This window comes from Urocitellus parryii, chromosome 4 (genome assembly GCF_045843805.1).
Source record: "Urocitellus parryii isolate mUroPar1 chromosome 4, mUroPar1.hap1, whole genome shotgun sequence".
NCBI lineage: Eukaryota > Metazoa > Chordata > Mammalia > Rodentia > Sciuridae > Urocitellus > Urocitellus parryii.
In genome coordinates, this window is record NC_135534.1 from 198548538 (window position 1) to 198565133 (window position 16596).

The following is a 16596-nucleotide window of genomic DNA, read 5'->3' on the forward strand; positions in this document are numbered from 1 at the left end:
AGGGTCGCTGTGGTGTGGGGCTGCTGGACACCAGCAGCCAGTGCCTCGGGAGGTCAGCAGGTGGAGGAAGAGAGCCATGAGATCTGAGCATCAAGGGGCACTGGGGCCATTCATTGGATGGCACAATTCAGGGTCTAAAAATAATCCCAGACTCAATATAATACTTCAGAATTTTCCAGGCTCTCTCAGACCCACAGACTCCCTCCAGTCTTCAATACCCTGCGAGGAAGTGAGTTCTGTCTTTATTCTACCACCAGGAACATTGAGTTCTAGAGCAGATTTCTGTGGCGCTCCAGGCTAGCTGGTGGTGGAACTGGACCACAGCCCTGGTCGGCCTGGCTGTGGGCTCGGTGCTGCCCCCTGCAGACCTCCTGTGTGTAGGCGCTGTGCAGAGCCCTGGGCACCTGCAAGTGGAACCAGGAAGGTCTTGGCTTTGCCTGCAGAGGAGAGGCCCACCTGAGAGAAGGGTCAGGACCAGGAGAGGCAGACACACAGAAGAGCTCTCAGAGGGGTGGGGGTGGTAGGTTGCTGGAAGAAGGGACAGGCAGGGGACTGTGGAACCAGGTCTTGAGAAGGAAGCAGGTCTTGAATAGAGAAGGCAGGGCTCAGGGTCAGATGCTGTGCTGTGGGTGAAGACAAGGTAGTGGGAAGTGGGTTTAGGTCCAGCCAGCTTGCCATGCCTGGCGTGCCCAGCCACAGGCCTCCCCTGCAGGGCCAGGCAGGTGTGCTGCCCTGGGGGGCACATTCGAGAACCCTTCAAAGGACAGTGCCTGTTCCAGAAGTCCTTGGGAGGCACACCAGGGCTGCAGAACCCCCTGGCTGCACCCCAGAGGTCACCCTGCTCTGAGCTGTGTCCCTCACTGTCCTCTGTCTCGTGGCCAGACCTCCTGCTCCACCCGCTCTCATTCTCCCTTCAGCATAAGATGGCAAAGTGACTGAGAAGAAGAAAACAATCGGAGGAAGAGAGGTGGTTGCCACGGAAACTATAAAGTGGAAGCAGAAACTTTCAGGAGCAGGAGCGGGAGGAGAGCAGGCCCAGGAGGGGAGCATGAGTAGGAAGGCCTGGCCCCAGCTACCTGGAACGTCCTGCCACCCGGCCCCCTGGCTGGGCCTGGCTGGGACCTGAGCCGTCTGTGGCCTGAGGAGGGGCCTCGTCTTCTGCCCAGATCCTGGCACAGTTCTGAGCTGGTTCTGAGCACACAGCCCCACTTCCACCCAGAGGGCAGGGCTCCCCTACAGGTCTTCGCATGACGACTTGACTCCACTGTTCCGACATGCAGAAGTGACGCCCGGGCTGACAGTTTACAAGGCAGCTTCCCAGGAGTTCTCTCAGCCCAGTCGCAGGATAGCCCTGGGCAGGAGGTGTGCATTGTCTACACAGGGGCCACTTCAGGATAGGGGACATGCCCCCGTCACACAGCTGAGGACCCCCAGAGGTGGAACTGCAACCCCCAGGCTGTCAGACCCTAGGGCCCTGCCTTCTTACTGCCTCCTGCATCTTCTGCTTTTGTGTGGGGAGCTGAGCAGGGAGCCATGAGCTCCCTATGGCCTTAGACCCTTCCTGACCTTCTCTCCAGTAAGATTTCCCCCCGGGGAGCTGCCATCGGCTTCCCGGACACACCAAGGGGCACAACGTTGCTTCTCTGAGGACTGATTTTCCCGTCTGTAAAATGGGCATAGCAGTGCTTTTGGCCTCTGAACGTTGTGGGGAGGATGTGCTGAGATAATTCAAGTCAAGCCTGGCACAGAAGATACCGTGGTGTCTGAGCCCAGCAAGCCCCCCCTGCTAGGTAGACAGGGCTGGAGGTGACCTGGCTTATTGGAGGAGTGCCCGAGTCTCCAACCTTGCCCTAAAATCGGCCAGGATGCTCAGGTCACTGGGATGGGTACTCGGCTGCTATGCTCTCTATCGGAGGGAGGGAGGCAAGAGCAGGGGGGCCCGCGCACAGTTAGCCCCGAGTGCGAGGCGCTGACCTGCTGTTCCGGTTGGGGTCTGAGATGAGCCCTTGAATCCCACAAGGGCCTGTGGGCCTGCTCCTGAAGCACAGGCAAACCTTAGATTTCTCCAGGGAGAGGCCCAGCGAGCCACCGGCATTATTAAACGGCAGAAAGGCAGCGCGCCGGGTGTGAGAGAGAATGGGGGGATCCGTCTGGTGGGCTATAAATCACGGAATGAGAAGCACTGAAACCTGAGAGGAGGGGATGAGAAGCCCTGAGCAGGGGCCGGGGTGGGGCGGGGGGCCTCTGGTCCTGTTCTCCTGAGAGCCCCGGAGCTGCATGGTGCCCTGAGCCCCTGGGAGTTCCAGAGTCTGTGCGCAGGACGGTGCTTTCCTGAATGCTGCCTGCGACGCCCCCTCTCCTGATTGGCAGCTGTCGTGTGACTGTGCTGGGATGGGCCCTGGAGGTAGGACCCCCAGCCAGGCCGACGGGACTGAGCCTCAGAGAGTGCCCGGTGTGCCAGGAGAGACAGATGTGAAATGAGTCATCCAAAAATGTCCTCCTGGGCACAACGAGATGGGAAAGGGGCAGGGAGCTTGGAGAAGAGGGTGCAGGGAGGCGTGGGGGCTGGTGGTGAGTTTGGGAAGGAAGGGGCGGCTCTTCTAGAAAGGAAGAGTGGGTGGGAGTCGGCCAGGTGGCTGGGGAGAGGTGAGCCAGAAAGAGGAGCCAGGAGCCAGCCAGCTCCTGGTGGCTTGGGACACAGGGCCGCTTCTCAAATGTCCACTCTGGGTGTTTAGTGGAGAATAGACTCTGGAGGGAGGAGAAGAAGTGGGGGCAATTGGGAGGTGGGGAGTCCCCGGAGCTTCTCAGAGGTGTGCTGCCCTGGCCCTGGGTCGTGTCAGTAGAGATGAAGAGAAGTGGACACAAGCTCGAAGTCGGAGGTCACGAGATGCAGGGTCTAGGAAGCCTACACTGTGCCCTGTGTCCCAGAGGGGTAATGGCAGGAGCAGAGGCATGGAGGAGAGACCCGGGGGGCATGGGCAAGGGTAGATGTAGGCAGTGGAGACAGGCACCGTGGGCTACTGGGGGACATCTGTTGACCGCGCTCCTGGGCTAGGACCAGAAGCCAGGGCCCCCAGCCTTGTTGCTCCGGGACACCTTTTTACAAATGCTCCATCCTCTTGGCCTTTGGAAAGGGGTTGTTGGCAGGTTAGTTACTTGGAAACGAGAGAGGGAGACCGTTTGTAGCGGCCTGGAGTTACCATGGAGGCGGCAGCGGGGCTGAGTCTCCTCCACTCCTCAACCCTTGTGTCTGTAAGTGGGGACAGTCCTAGTGTCCGCTTTTCAGGTTGCAATGAAGACTTGCTGCATTCACGCTACTTGGCACACAGCGAGCACTGGGTGCTGCCAAGTGTGGGCAAGGCTCTCTCCTCTCTGTGCCTCCGTTTCTCCCAGTGCGAGTGTCTAAGCCTCCCTTGTGACAGCGGCGTCCACTCTGAAGTTGGCCAGAGCTCAGGGCCAAGCAGGCCGTGTTGCCTCAAATGGGACCCTGTCCCTCACAGTCCTGTAAGGGGACACCATGCCTATCAGAGACGTAAGGGGATCTTTTAATCAGCTCAGACCTGATGAAGTCAGAGGGCTCCAAGACCAGGACAGAGGTGCCAATCAGGGCTACTGCCTGGCCTGAGCTGACCCTTTGGGCCCCAGGCTGCAGACTGCATTTGGGAATCTGGGGAGAGAGGCAGAGCTGGAGCCTGCACGGTGGCTCAGGGAGTGTGCAAGCTGCAGCCTGGGCCTCGGTCGGCCCTTCTGCACCATGAGGTTCATAACCCCTGCCTGCCTGTGGGCCCTGGGTTCCGGGAAAGAGAGCAAGCTGGAGTCTGGACATGGCCGCTTTGTCTCTGCTGAGGATTCCATGGGGAACTTAAGAGCCCACAGGTGGAACTGCTGGCTCACGCCTGTGACAACAGGAGGCAGAGACAGGAGGCTCCCATGGCAGGTTGAAACCTGTCTCAAAAGATAAAAAGAGCTGGGGCTGTCGGCCAGTGACAGGGCACCCCAAGGCTCAATCCCCACTTCTAAAGAAAAATACCCGGGGGACCCACTTCCTGCTGCATAAAAATTCAGGTTCCTGGAATCTGCCTCAGATTGGCTAAACCTGACTCTCTAAGGTGAGCCTGAGCATCTGCATTTTAACACGCGCCTCTGAAGGGTGGTCTTTTGTTCTTTTTGGTACCAGGGATTGAACCCAGGGGCACTCAGCCACTGAGCCACATCCCCAGTCCTATTTTGTGTTTTATTTAGAGACAGGGTCTCACTGAGTTGCTTAGTGCCTCACTTTTGCTGAGGCTGGCTTTGAACTCATGATCCTCCTGCCTCAGCCTCCGGAGCTGCTGGGATTACAGGCGTGTGTCAACATGCCTGGCTCCCTGAAGTGTCTTAGAGTCTGAGAATTGTGCTTCTGGACTGTCGCTTTCTTTGCACCATGGAGAACAGGGCCAAGGGTCGGGGGAGCCTTGCCAAGTCACTCAGCAGACTGGAGCCCTGAGCCGTGCCACTCAGGGGCTCACCCTGGGCACAGTCCTAGAGACATAGAAGTTCTGAGCAAGGGCCCCCCAGTCTGTCCCTCCCCATGGTGGAACTTGGGGCAAGGACTTTGTCCCAGGGTGCCCCAGCCGGGCAGGGGCAGCCCTGGCTGTGGGTGAGGCTCCAGGCGGCTGTGTGGGCCTGGGCCTGGCAAGCCCAGCATAGGGGCAGAGAACGGGCCTGAGTGGGAGTCAGTGTGTGTGCGCATGGAAGTCCGCGTAAGGGTGGTGAGTGTGAGCGAGGGGGCACCAGGAGCGCACAAACTCGAGGTCAGGGAAAGCAGGCCCAGCAAGCTCTGAAACCACCTTCCAGCCTCCTGAGGCCTGGGCTACAGGCAGAGGGGAGGGCCATCCATCTAAGGGCGGTGTAGAGGCCTCTGTAGCCCAGCTGCACCCCGGTGCTCTCAGGGGCACGAGGACAATTTGGGATCCTTGCCTGTGTCTTCTGGCATTTCAAATAAGGGTTAGCCAGAGGTCGGCCCCCACACCTAACCCGGGATTATCGTCAGGAGTAGGTACCTGGCCAGGAGCCCCGACTCCAGCCCTCGCCTACTGGCATCGTCTCACTGTGCCCACAGCTGCTGCTGGGAAAGGAGGCAGGACCCTGGGGTGCATGAGGGACCCCGGGCAAGTCCTGAGCCTCTGAGTGCTGATTCAAGAGGGAGCTGACCACTAGATCCCTCACGGCCTCTGCAATCTACTTATTCCTCCTTCCATCCTCCTGCCCTTCTTCTCCTCTTCCTCCCCTCCCCCTCCTCTCTTTTTTCCTCCTTCTGCTCCTCCTCCTCCTTTTCTTTTGGAGACAAGATCTGGCTAAGTCACCCAGGCTGGACTTGAACTTGTGATCCTCCTGCCTCCGCCTCCGTGTGGTTGGGATTCTACATGTGCACAGTCACACCCCGCGGCTTCTTCAGTTTCTAATAGGAACACAGCTTCACTCTCAGACTTTCCAAGGGCAAGGAACTGGTTTGGTAGTGAGTTCCCCATGGCCAAAGGTGTGCCGGAACAGGCTGGGCAGACTTGGCTTCCTCTTAGGCCTTTGCCCGTGGTCAGGGCCATTCCCCCTTGAGCTCCCTCTGTGTGTGTTCATCACTAACCACTAGGACAGCTTCATCTGGGGAATGGGCAAGTCCCTAGCCGTGGGGACTGATTTCCAGGATGACCCTGAACTTGTTTTCCTTGGCCCCAAACTTTCAGCCACTTCCTGTTTGAGCAGGTGCAGAAACTGTAGTCCCCAGCCCTTCCTCCTCCCCCGGAGAATTTCCAGGCGAAATGCTGTTCCCAGGGTCGGGGCAGAGTCTCACTGTTCTGACTCAGAAGGGGACCTGAGGGGAAAAGGTGGCAGAAGCTGTATCTGCTTCTCACCTCTGTGGCCTTAGGATGTCACCGTGGGTAAGGTGGGATCCCGTGGCTCTGGCAATGCTGACCCCTCCCCTGACACCTTCTGTGGCCCCCACTTGTATTCTGGATGAAGCGCAGAGACTGTGAGCGTAGTGTTCAAGGTCTCTGAAAGACCCACCAGACCAAGCCCATTTTACAGGAGGGGAGGCTGAGGCCGTGAATGGGAGGAAGCTTGTCCAGAGGCAGAGAGCGGAGCCAGGGCATTTATTCATCCATTCCTGTGTCCTCTGAGCCACCCCCATGCCAGCTCCTGCACAGAGCCAGGAACTGCACCCCAGCCTCCTGACCGGCCCCGGGCTGCCAGGTGCACGAAAACCCTCCAGCCTGCGACACAGGGAGAAAAGCCCAGGTCCAGAGAGGCAGTCTCTTGTCCCTGGTCCCATGACTGCCAGTCTTCAAAAAAGAATGGGGACTTTGAGCCCAGCTCCCTCCACTCACCTCCCTCCACTCACCTCCCTCATCAAACAAACGTCAGGTGCTGATCCGCGCTCTGGGGATGTGGCCGTGAGTCGGGCCGAGAAGGGCCCGTCTGCATTAGAGTTTGGGGGAGATGATTGGTGGACACAGGTTACACAGATAAGGTGGTTTCAGGAGGCTGTGGTCAGCTGAAGAAAACCAAATGAGGCAACAAGGAGACATTGTGGGCAGATGTGGGGGAGATTAGGGCCTGAGACAAGGGGGCCGGGAAGGTCTTGAAGGGGGTCATATTTGAGGCCTGAACAATGGGAAGGAGGTGACCCTCTGAAGACCTGGTCAGCATGAATGAGGTGGAAGGGACAGCAATGCAAAGAACCTGGGGTGGGACCACAGAGTCCAGAACCGTCTTAGCCAGTGGCTCCCCCAAAAAGCTGCTAGCAAGCTCTCTTAAGAATATAGATTCCTGGGGCCTTGTCCCCAAGATTGGATTCAGGGATGCTGGGAGTGGAGGGTCTGTTTCTGAATGCTCCAAGTGTAGTTCATGGGCACGCAGCCCCACCCCACACCTCAGGCCTGTCTTAGGAGCTAGCCCCTCTTTTTATAATGGCAGATTGAGGATCAGAGAGGGGCTGTGACTTATTTGAAGGTGCACAGCCACACAGCGACAGATCTAAGCCTCAAACCCAGATCTCCTCTCAGGGTTCTGTCCTCACCACTTCTCCTTTGCCCTTCTGAAGGGGCTGCCTGGGCCTCGCCCCCACTTGGATCTCTCTCCATTGCTTTCCCCTGATCTCACCCCTCATGTAGCCTGCCCGCAAGTCTCCACCCCATGTCTGCTCCAGCCTCACAGCTGTACACACTGTCCCTCGTGAAACACTTTGCTGGCTCCCACCTCTGGGCCTTTGGCTGTACTCTCTCCCCTCTCCTTCTCTGCTCTCTACCCAGTCACTGCTACTCAGCCTTCCAGCACAATGCCAGTGCCTCTTCCTCCAGGCAGCCTTCCAGGACTTCCTCCTCCTCTTCCCAGTTCTCTCGGCGCTGATGCCAGACCGATGGACTCAGTCACCACTTTTCTAATGCTGCCACCTTCTCTCCCAGTCAGTCTTAAGTTGCTCTGGGTCAAGAACTGATCCGACCAGCTCTGGGCTGTCCTCTTAAAGAACCTACAAATGAGTGACAAAAGAAATAGCCCAGAGCGGGAGGTGCTGCCCAGTGTATCCCCAAGGCTTTAATCCGCTGTGCTCTTTGACCTTCCCAAGCTCTCATAAAGCTGAGGACCCTCAGGCCCATTCTCCCCTCCAGGGAATAGAGGCACAGAGACGTGAGGGCACTGATCTGGGATCACACAGCTAAAAGGCATTAGCTCCTCACTCCAAATCCCCTGCCCTTCCAGCTCCCTGCCTATGCCAGAACTTCCCAGGAGCCTGCTACGGGGCCAGTTCAGCTGTCCTCCTCATGAGCTCTGCAGAGACCTAGCCAGGCCCTGGGTCCTGGAGCCGAGGCCAGTGCCAACCATGAAACGGTTTGCAGATGACCGGGCAGGCCTGCCTGTGAAAGGCAGGGGGCTCCCTGACCTCACATGGGGACCATATGCCACCCCCTCTGGCCACCCAGTGGGGTGAAGCAATCTGGGCCCATCACTGGGTGAGGGGGAGGGGAAGAGGCCCAGAGACCTGGAGCCTCAGCCCCAGGCTGGGTCAGGGAGAAGGAGGGGCCTGGAGCCTGGCTGGGGCCGGGGGCCCACCTGGAGCTTGGCAGAATTTCTGGGTCAGGGCAGGGAGAGGAAGTGCAGAGAGAGCATGGCTCCAGGCCTGGCCATCTGGGCAGACACACCGGCTGCTGGGGGTGGGCAAGGGAGGGCCAGGACGGGCCGGAGAGTGGATCCCAGCCTCCCCAGGGCCACGGGATTGGACCCTCGGCTTGGGGGCAGCCAGCTTGGAGGGGAAGCTAAGGGGCCTGTGGGCAGAATGCACGGGCGCACGATGGAGGGCAGACACAGGCAGGCCGCCTGGGCAGCTGGATCTAGGTCCCCAGGGGGAGTCCTGGCTTAGCCTCTCCCCTACACGTGACCTTGGGAGGGTCCTGCCCTCCCTTGACCCTGCCCCTTCACCTTCAAGGAGCCCTGCTGACCACCCCCGCGGTGCTGGCGCTGGGTCAGAGGGCCATCCACCCTCTGTGACTGGGGGGTGCCCAGGGTGAGGCAGGGCCTTCCCGCAGGACAGTGCTGTCCTCCCCTCTGGGCCACACTTTCCCAGCCCCTATTGTTTATCCTCAGGTTCTTTCTACATTTGACGACCCAGGATTTTAAAATAGGCTACTGGTCGGTACCAGGGAGAAGCTCCTTTTCTCGGGGCTTCTGGGAGAGAATTTGGGTTCTGGATCCTGATAGACTCTCAGGGAGGTGGCCTGTGGGAACCTGAGGGAACAAGGTCCCAGGTCCAGTCCCCTGTGCTGCTTCCCAGCCCCACCCCAGTCAGAGCCCAGGCCTCTCCCCAGCTCCACTCCCAGCGGGAGGTGACTTGTTTGAAAAAGCACTCACATTTCCTGAGGCTCTGTCTGTGTGTGTTCAAATGTCCACGCTTGACCGGGTCCCCAGTTCCGCCTGTGGTGAGAGGCAGAGCCCTCCGAGCCCAGGGTCATCTTGGCCCTGCTGTGGCCATTTTCTGCAAAGGATGTCATTAAATTTGTGGGTGGTTTTGGGGAGGCAGGTGGGGGTGGGGTGGGGGTGCCCTGTCTGGCCTCCTGGGGCCTCTCTGCTCTCCCCTGCACAGGGCCAGCTGGCCTCCAGCCTCCCCATCTCCCCAGTGAAGGTCCGCCTGCTGGTCCAGCCTCGTTCTGGAGGCAGGATGGGTACAGGAAGCCAGCTCTGCTTCTCAGACGGGCGGCCTCTGAGGGCAGCGGCTGTGACCTGAACCCTCAGTGCCAGGCACCCCCCGCCCATGCCCCTGCCTAGGGCTCCGAGGACAGAGGTGGAGACTGGCTGGAAGGCGGATGTCTACAGGACCGCCTGGCTGGGGACTTCCCTGCTTACTGCCCCCCACCCTTGTCCCGACAGGAAACCTGACAGGTCTGAGCCCTCCAGACACCCATTGTGTGGAGCCTGGTGTGGGTTGTTTCCCTGGTCAGGACTCCCGTCCCCCCAGCCCCCTGCTGTCCCTTGACCAGGGAAGTTTTGCACTGTTGCCCTTCCCCCACCTCCTCATTAAGTCCTGCTCAACTTTAGAATGACCTTTGCTTTTGCCAGTTCCCTGGGTTCAAATCCTGGCTCCTTGTGTGACCTTAAGGAACTTACTCTCTGTGTCTCCACTGTTTTTTACAAAAACAAAACAAAAAACATCTGTCCGCTAGGGTTGCTGTGAAATTAAGTGAGATAATGTGTGTGGAGTGCCAAGAGCAAGATCTGGGGCAAGGCACCTGCTAAATGCAGTCCAGCTACCGTTACTGGTATTAAAGCCAAACTCTGCCCTCAGACAAGCCCTTCCAGGTCAAGCTCAGGCCTCTGTGCTGTTGGGAAGTCTTGGTTTCTGTGATCCCCTCCATGCATGGCCATCTCTCCTCCTTTGGAGAATCTAGGTTTTGAAGATAGATACCTGGTTGCCAATGGTGGTGTTTCCCAATACAACAGGGTCCCTCAATGTAGTCCAGGCCCTTTCGCCTTGTGCTCTGCTGAAGGAATGGGTGATCCGTTCCAGTGCTCAAGGAAAAACTACTTTTAAGGCTTTTCAAAGGTAAATTTGGCCATATGATTTTTTTTTTTTCCTCCTGGCTCTCTGACTTTCAACCTAACATCTCAGGAAGAGGCGCCATCCCAGGGAGGTAGCGCTAGCCCCCTTGCGTCTGCAGCGCCTTCTGACCTGCCCCTGCTTGGCCCCTGGTGAACCCGGACTTCTCAGCCCAGCTCTAAGGCACCCCCATCTCCTTCCCAATGGTGTAATTCTACTTGGTGTTGAGTTTTCTGCCCAGAGGGGAATTCTTTGTGTCCATCAGTCCGGGGCCTTCCCAAGAGCCTGGTGGCAGTTGTCCTATAAAAGGGGAAAGACCAGAGGTTGGAAAGAGCCTTGGAGGCTGGATGGAGGAGGGAGACAGGACCTGCACAGGGGGTGGCTGCTTTGTGGCAGAGGTAGGTGCCCTGACGGTGTTGGGGTTGGGTGACTGGGTAGTGAGCCCTGGTTCCCTGCCTGGGATTTATTGAACGCACACACTTCTAGGCCCCATTCAGCCCCACCAGACCCAGTATCTTGAGGAAACCTAGGAACATGCCTGTTGGATAAGCTGGGGTGATTTGGGGGCTGCAGTCTTGACCCCCACTCAGAGCAGCATGCCGTGGAGTGGGGAACTGGACCGACTCAGGAGCCCGTCTGGAGGTGGAGCAGGTGGGAGAACTGGACTTTTAGGCCGGGGGCTCTTGGATCAGGCAGGGCCTGGGAAGCCTGTTCTGTCTGAGGCAATCATAGGGGGCTGCCCCTGGTGTGTGTGTTGGCCTGATGTCTGTAGGTCTGTCTGTCAGCCACAGGAAGCAGTGGAAGGGATGGACCAGGCTTTTCAGGTGCCCCTCCCACAGCCTAGGCTGTGTCAGGATAGGGAGCTGTTCAGGGGAGGAGGCCTGGGGTTCCTGTTCACAGCAGGAGGTGGGGGTGGCCGAGGGGGTGGGTGGCTAGCTCCAGCAGCAGGATGATTCCAGATGCTCTGCTGGGGCTTCCAGGGAGCTGTCTTTGTCTGCCTGCCCACCACAGGGTCCTGGGCCAGGAAGGCCAGGCCTGTAGATCCTGCCCTTCCCCCTTCCTACACAGCACCCAGCCACCAGGGTAAATAGCCATCCTATCCCAAAGCCAGGAATTCACTAGCTGACTCCCCTCCAGGCAGCTAGGCCAGGGGTCTAGGTCAGGGGTACCAAGCCTCTAGGTAGGCAGGGAAGCTGAGGTACAGAGGACCGGAGATGCTGAAGCAGAGACCAGGCCAGACCTTTGGAAGCCAACTGTTTACAGATGAGATCCTGAGATGGGCTTGCTCCCTCCCTCCCCGCCACACAAGGGTCTGAGGCTGCCAGTTGGGGGGCAGGCCAAGACCACTTGTCCCCAGCACTAGTCAGAGTTAGCAGCAAGCTTCCAAGCTTCCATTCCCTCAAAGGAGCTAGAACTGGGCCAGAGGAGCTCCGGCCTTGGGAGCAAGATTGCCTTCCCCACTCTGAGCAGGACTTCCTGGGGCTCCTCATCCTGCAAACTGGTGGAGATTATTTGTCCTCTGGAAGTGTCGGGGTGTAACTGGGTGGCTTCTGAGCCCCACCTGCATGGGAGGTGCTCCTCTGGGCTCTGGTGCCTGGGCCGGAGGAGGCGCCTGCTAGGAAGGCCCACAGCTTGGAGAGACACCTAGCAGCTGGGTGCAGGCTCTACCCCGGGGTCTCTAAAGCCGTTCCTGTGTGTTTCTGCTGTTGGAATGAGATGGAGCGACGCTTAACCCAAAGAAGGCTACTGATGTCCCCGTGGACACTGTGGTTTTCCATCTTTCTGTGGGATTGGCCATTATTCTGGGAAGAGGGGCCAGGGGAGTTGATGGCTCTGGACTCCCCAGACTGGGTTTGAAGGAGCCTTACCCTTCCCGCCCCTCCCCCCTGGTCCTGGGAAGGCGCCTGGCTTCCAGCTGTGGTCCCAGCTCCTCCTGACCTGGGCCCTCCCTCCACGCTGAGGAGCTAAGGAGGGGGCTTCCCCAGTGAGGAGCAAAACCCGGCCCGGATTCCCACCAGGCTGCCCACCCCTCCACCCCTTTCTGGAGGGAGACACCCAGACAGCCTCAGACACTGACCTGCCACCCCTGAGTGTGCATGTCGACAGCCCCAGGCCAAGGCCCCTTGCCTCTGTCACTTAATGAGTGACGGATGGAACTCAGACTTCCCTTCGCGGCCTCAGTTTCCCCTTCTGTCCTTGAAGGGAGGAGCTCAGATAGGTAGATAAATGTTGCTGAGGGGAGAGAGAGAGATTGCTGATGGCCCGGATGGTCAGGGAGGGCCACAGGACCTAAAAGGGTGGACTTGGGCTCCATGGAGAAATGGAGGCAGGAGGGTCCCTGGTGGGTGTAGAGCAAAGAGAAGGGAGAAGCAGGTGGAGATGAGGCTGAAGGGTGGTCTGGTTGGGGCCAAATATCAAGGAAGGAAGTTTGGACTTGTTTCCCTTACACTTTGGGGAGTCAAGGAAGGTTCTTGAGCTGGAGAGTGAGAGACTTTGAGATAGTTTTTCAGGCAAAGCAATACAGAGAGTGGGGTTGGCACTTTCCGTTCTCAGCTCAGCTATGGTCCCCAGAGTAGCCTGGGGATCATTTTGCCCTCCCCTCAGGCCTGCGGAGCTGCTGACCATGCCCAGTGGGAGGACAACTAGGGATCTGTGATGGTTTATTTGGGGAAGGGTCCAGATCAAAAGGAACAAAATGTACAGCTTTGGCAAAGCCCCCTGAAGTTCCTGATAGTCTGGACTTTTGTGTGCTTGAGACACACACTGTAATCTCAATGATGTAGGAATACTGTTTGTGTTAGACGGCAGCCTTTAAAATGGAGAGATTAGACAAGTATCCTGCAGAAAGGGAAGGCTTTCCACTTTCCTGGGCCGGGGGCCTGTGGAGCTGTGTGTTTGCGGGAGGGTTTTCAGCCCAGTTCCTTCCCTTGGGACAGGAACCAGCTTGGGCCATCAGCCTCTTTGGGACCCTAATTTAAGGTGGCTGTTCCCGTAGCACGGTGCCGTCTGGCTTCCAAGCAGGCATCTTTCGGGGCCGCGCACACGCGGGTGTGCACCGTTCACACCTGCCCGCGCGCTGGGGTGCCCCTTGCGCCCCGCGGGGTGGGGTGCACCCCTCCAGGGGTCCCGCCTGGGGTCGCGGGCACTCCGGGCCGCCTTGCCCGGCTGACTCCAGGCCGGGATTTCCCCCGCACTGACTTTCCGGGCCGGTGCCAGCCCGGCCTCCCGGTCCCCGGCCCCCGCCGCGGGGCCGGCTGCTCGGGGGAGGGACGGGGAGGCGAGGGAGGAGTTTGGGCGACTTTGTGGGGCAGCCTGGGCCTCGGCGGCGGCCGCGGCGCAGCGCAGCGCGGGAGAGTGCGGGGCGCCCGCCGGGCGGTCCGGAGCGGCCGATGGGGCCCGAGTGAGCGCCCAGGCCCGGCCCGGTGCCCGGCGGGCGGCAGCATGTCCGCGGGCGGCAACGCCAGGAAGAGCACCGGGAGGTCCTCCTACTACTACCGGCTGCTGCGGCGGCCCCGGCTGCAGCGACAGAGGAGCCGCTCCCGCAGCCGGACCCGGCCTGCCAGGGGTAGGCGCCACCCCGACCCAGACCCCGGGTCCTCCCTACCCAGGGCCTGGGGGGCCAGGGACCCAGGGCCCCCTCCCTCCTCGCCGGGACCCTAGTCCGCCTGACGTGCATGGCCCCAGCTTGCCCCTATCCTGCTTCTTGGGGAAGTCGAGGCCCTGCGAGGACAAGGGACACTGGGATCCGGGGCCTCTTTCCTCCGCCTTTCAGAGCGCACCTCCTTAGTGGAGAGGGTCTGGGCTCCCCTCACCAGGCTGCACTGCCCAGCCCCAAGCTTAGCCACCATCCATCTGGCCCTGAACTTCTCTCTTTCTCAGGGACTTAACAGCTCCCCACCTCTTTGGTGGAGGGACAGGTGAGGTGGAGGAGTGGAGCCTCTGTCCAGGACCCCCCTGAGGGGTCCTTGCAAAGGTTCCTCTTCTGAGCAGCAGGACCAGGCGGAGGGGGAGGTGTGCCCCGCATTTTCTCTTCCAGTAACAGGATCCTCGGCTGGAAATGCTGTGATCCTGGGGACTTCCTTCCCTGGCTAGGTGGGAGGGAGGCTCCTGGGAGGCGGAGGGCAAGGGGGCCCTGGGAAGGCTAGAGCCCTGCAAAGCCCCATGGGGGTGTCCCTGAGGTGGGAGGGAGGAGGGGGCCAGGTTATCTTGGGGAGCGGGCAGGCTGGCTCTGTGCCTAGCCTGACCGCAGAGGGGTTTGAGCAAAGGCCATGCCCAGTCTGGCAGGCCCAGGGGGTTTAGATTCCCACCCGCCTGTGACCTGGGTCCCCTTGTCCCTGAACTTCAGTTTTCTTGTCAGTGTGAGGGTAGACGAGGCAGACAGGCAGTTCACATTTGGTCACTTCCCCCCAGAATGGGGAAGACTTTTCCCTCAGTCTGGGAACAAGGATGTACAGGGCTTCTTCAGGAAGTAGTGAGTTCCCATGCCCACAAGAGTTCAAGTTCAAGGCTGGGTGTGTGTGCACAGGTGTGTGCTGGGAGTTCTATACCCGTGGGTCTCTCAAAGCCTGTGATTCTCCTCTGCCCTTTACCTTTCCTGAAATGGCCTCGGGCTACTCCCAGACCCCAGATTTGGTGTGGGAGACCAGAGATCTGGGTTTAAGCTTTGTGACTTTGGACAAGGCCTTTGGTGCCTCAGTTTTCTCAGCCATAAAATGGCAGTAGCTGTAGGTGAAGGATTCCTGGAGGAGACAGTTTCATGCTGTGAAAAATGGAAATTGTACAAATGTCCGGTCATGTGCTGGCCACCGGGAGCTCTCCTGCACACACCCTGCCCTGTTCTATGGGATGCTCCATCCTTGACTGCAGGTGTAGGGAGTACCCAAACTCCTCCTTCCCTTCAACCAGATGGTGCAGGGGACAATGTGTCAGGCTGTCACCTGAGATCCAGCTCCAAGGCCCGAAGGGTGCCTGAGTTCTGCTTGGTGTCCCATCCTCCTCACAGCCTGTCTGGGAGTGGGAGGGGACTGTCCTGGAACAGAGGTCTATCTGGGGAAATCAGAGTGCTTCACAAAGGAGGTGACATTTGGAGCATGCCTCATCGGATGGATCGGATTTCCTTTGGCAGGGGAGTGAATGAGTCAGGTCTGGGTTCAAATCCCACCTCTGCAGAAAACTATCCTTTGGCGAGTTACTTCTCCAGGCCTCAGTGACCTCGTGTGATAAATTGAGTGCAGAAAGCTGGAAGCCTGTGCCTGGCTAGGGACACACATGAGTGTGAGCTGTTGTCCTTTCCCTGCTGGAAGGAACAGTGTGCGGAAGTCAGGAAAAGGACAGTGTCTTGTGTGTGGACCTAGTTCATTCATCCTGTGATGGGGGAGGGCAGTGGAGAGGAGCGGACAGCAGGGTACAGAGTTTGGCCCTAATCAAGGACCTTCAGGGATGGGGAGTCACTGCTGGGTGAGAGCTGCAGGCAGGGTGTGAGGCAGAGGCTGGGCTCCTGCCCACCTTGGCAGAGGTGTCCAGTGCCGCCACAGCCCTCCTTCCATGAAACCCCAGCACTTGACCCTGCTCCAGGGCCACTCCCCATCTTGAGGACAGAGCCCTGCCCAGGTGATAGCTCAGGCTGGGAAACCACTCTTGGCCTTGAGGGATACCCTTTTCCCCCTGGTCCTTGGGGTTTGGCCCCACGGTGGTGGCACCAGACTCCAGAGGAAGGGTGGCACACAGCACCTCAGCCTGGGTCTGGCCCTCTCTGGTCTCTGCCACTAGCACGGAAGGAAACCAACCAGGAGCTCAGGCTGTGTGTGCTCTGAAGTAGGAGAGTTCAGGGGACATGGTTGGTGACAGGGACCTCCAGATGGCCAGGCCAGCACCTTGGAAGAGGCTCCCTATCCCTCCCTGTCCCCTACTCCTTCTCTGAGTGGGGGGGGAGGGGGCACACTGCTCACTTGAGAGAAGAACACTGTCCCTAGCAGGACTGCAAATGAGGGACAGGGCTGCAGCCACCCAGGCTTGACCAGTGTGGGGCAGACAAGCTAGGCCGTCCCTTGCCCTGGGCCTTGGTGTCCTCGTCTGAAGAATGGGCACAGCGAGCCCTGTGGTTGTTTATAAAGCTTGAATGATAACCAGAGGCCAGAGCTGGTGATCTTTGCATGGTGAGGGTCATCTGGCCATATCACATTGTACCTTGTGACCCTGGGTCCTCTTGAAGGCTGGGCACGGCCCATGAATCTGAGGGGTCTTGTCCCTAGAAAAGTGCCACCAACCAGAGTCTCCCCACCTACCTGCACTGGGGTTAAGGACAGCTCTGTCCTTTCCCCTGACCCTGGATAAATTCATGGCCCTTCATTTGGCCAGCAAACACCTTTTGAATACCTACTGTGTGCTGGGCTTCTGCCTGGGTGCTGAGGGTACATGGAGATGAATCACCCTCTCCAAGCCCCTGTTAGTTGGAAGCCAGCTTTTGGGGTGCACTGGGGCACGGGGCCCTTTCTGGGGAGTTGAGCAGTGATAGGAGACATACGGGCTCTCCT

The 16596-nt window shown here is 58.9% G+C and overlaps 1 protein-coding gene across 6 annotated transcripts in view; it reads left to right on the forward strand.

Moving 5' to 3' along the window:
- Dab2ip (DAB2 interacting protein) overlaps nt 1-16596 on the forward strand; it is a 184099-nt gene that overhangs the window by 51157 nt on the left and 116346 nt on the right. For 2 of the 6 annotated variants that reach the window (XM_026410367.2, XM_026410369.2), the window contains exon 1: nt 13459-13628. The exons of 3 other annotated variants lie outside the window; for them this stretch is intronic. In XM_026410367.2, coding sequence (XP_026266152.2) covers nt 13505-13628 — 124 coding nt within the window. In that variant the 5' untranslated portion in view covers nt 13459-13504. Of the gene's footprint in view, nt 1-13457; nt 13629-16596 lie in introns of those variants that run through there. One more of the 6 variants, XM_026410371.2, reaches the window with a different exon arrangement.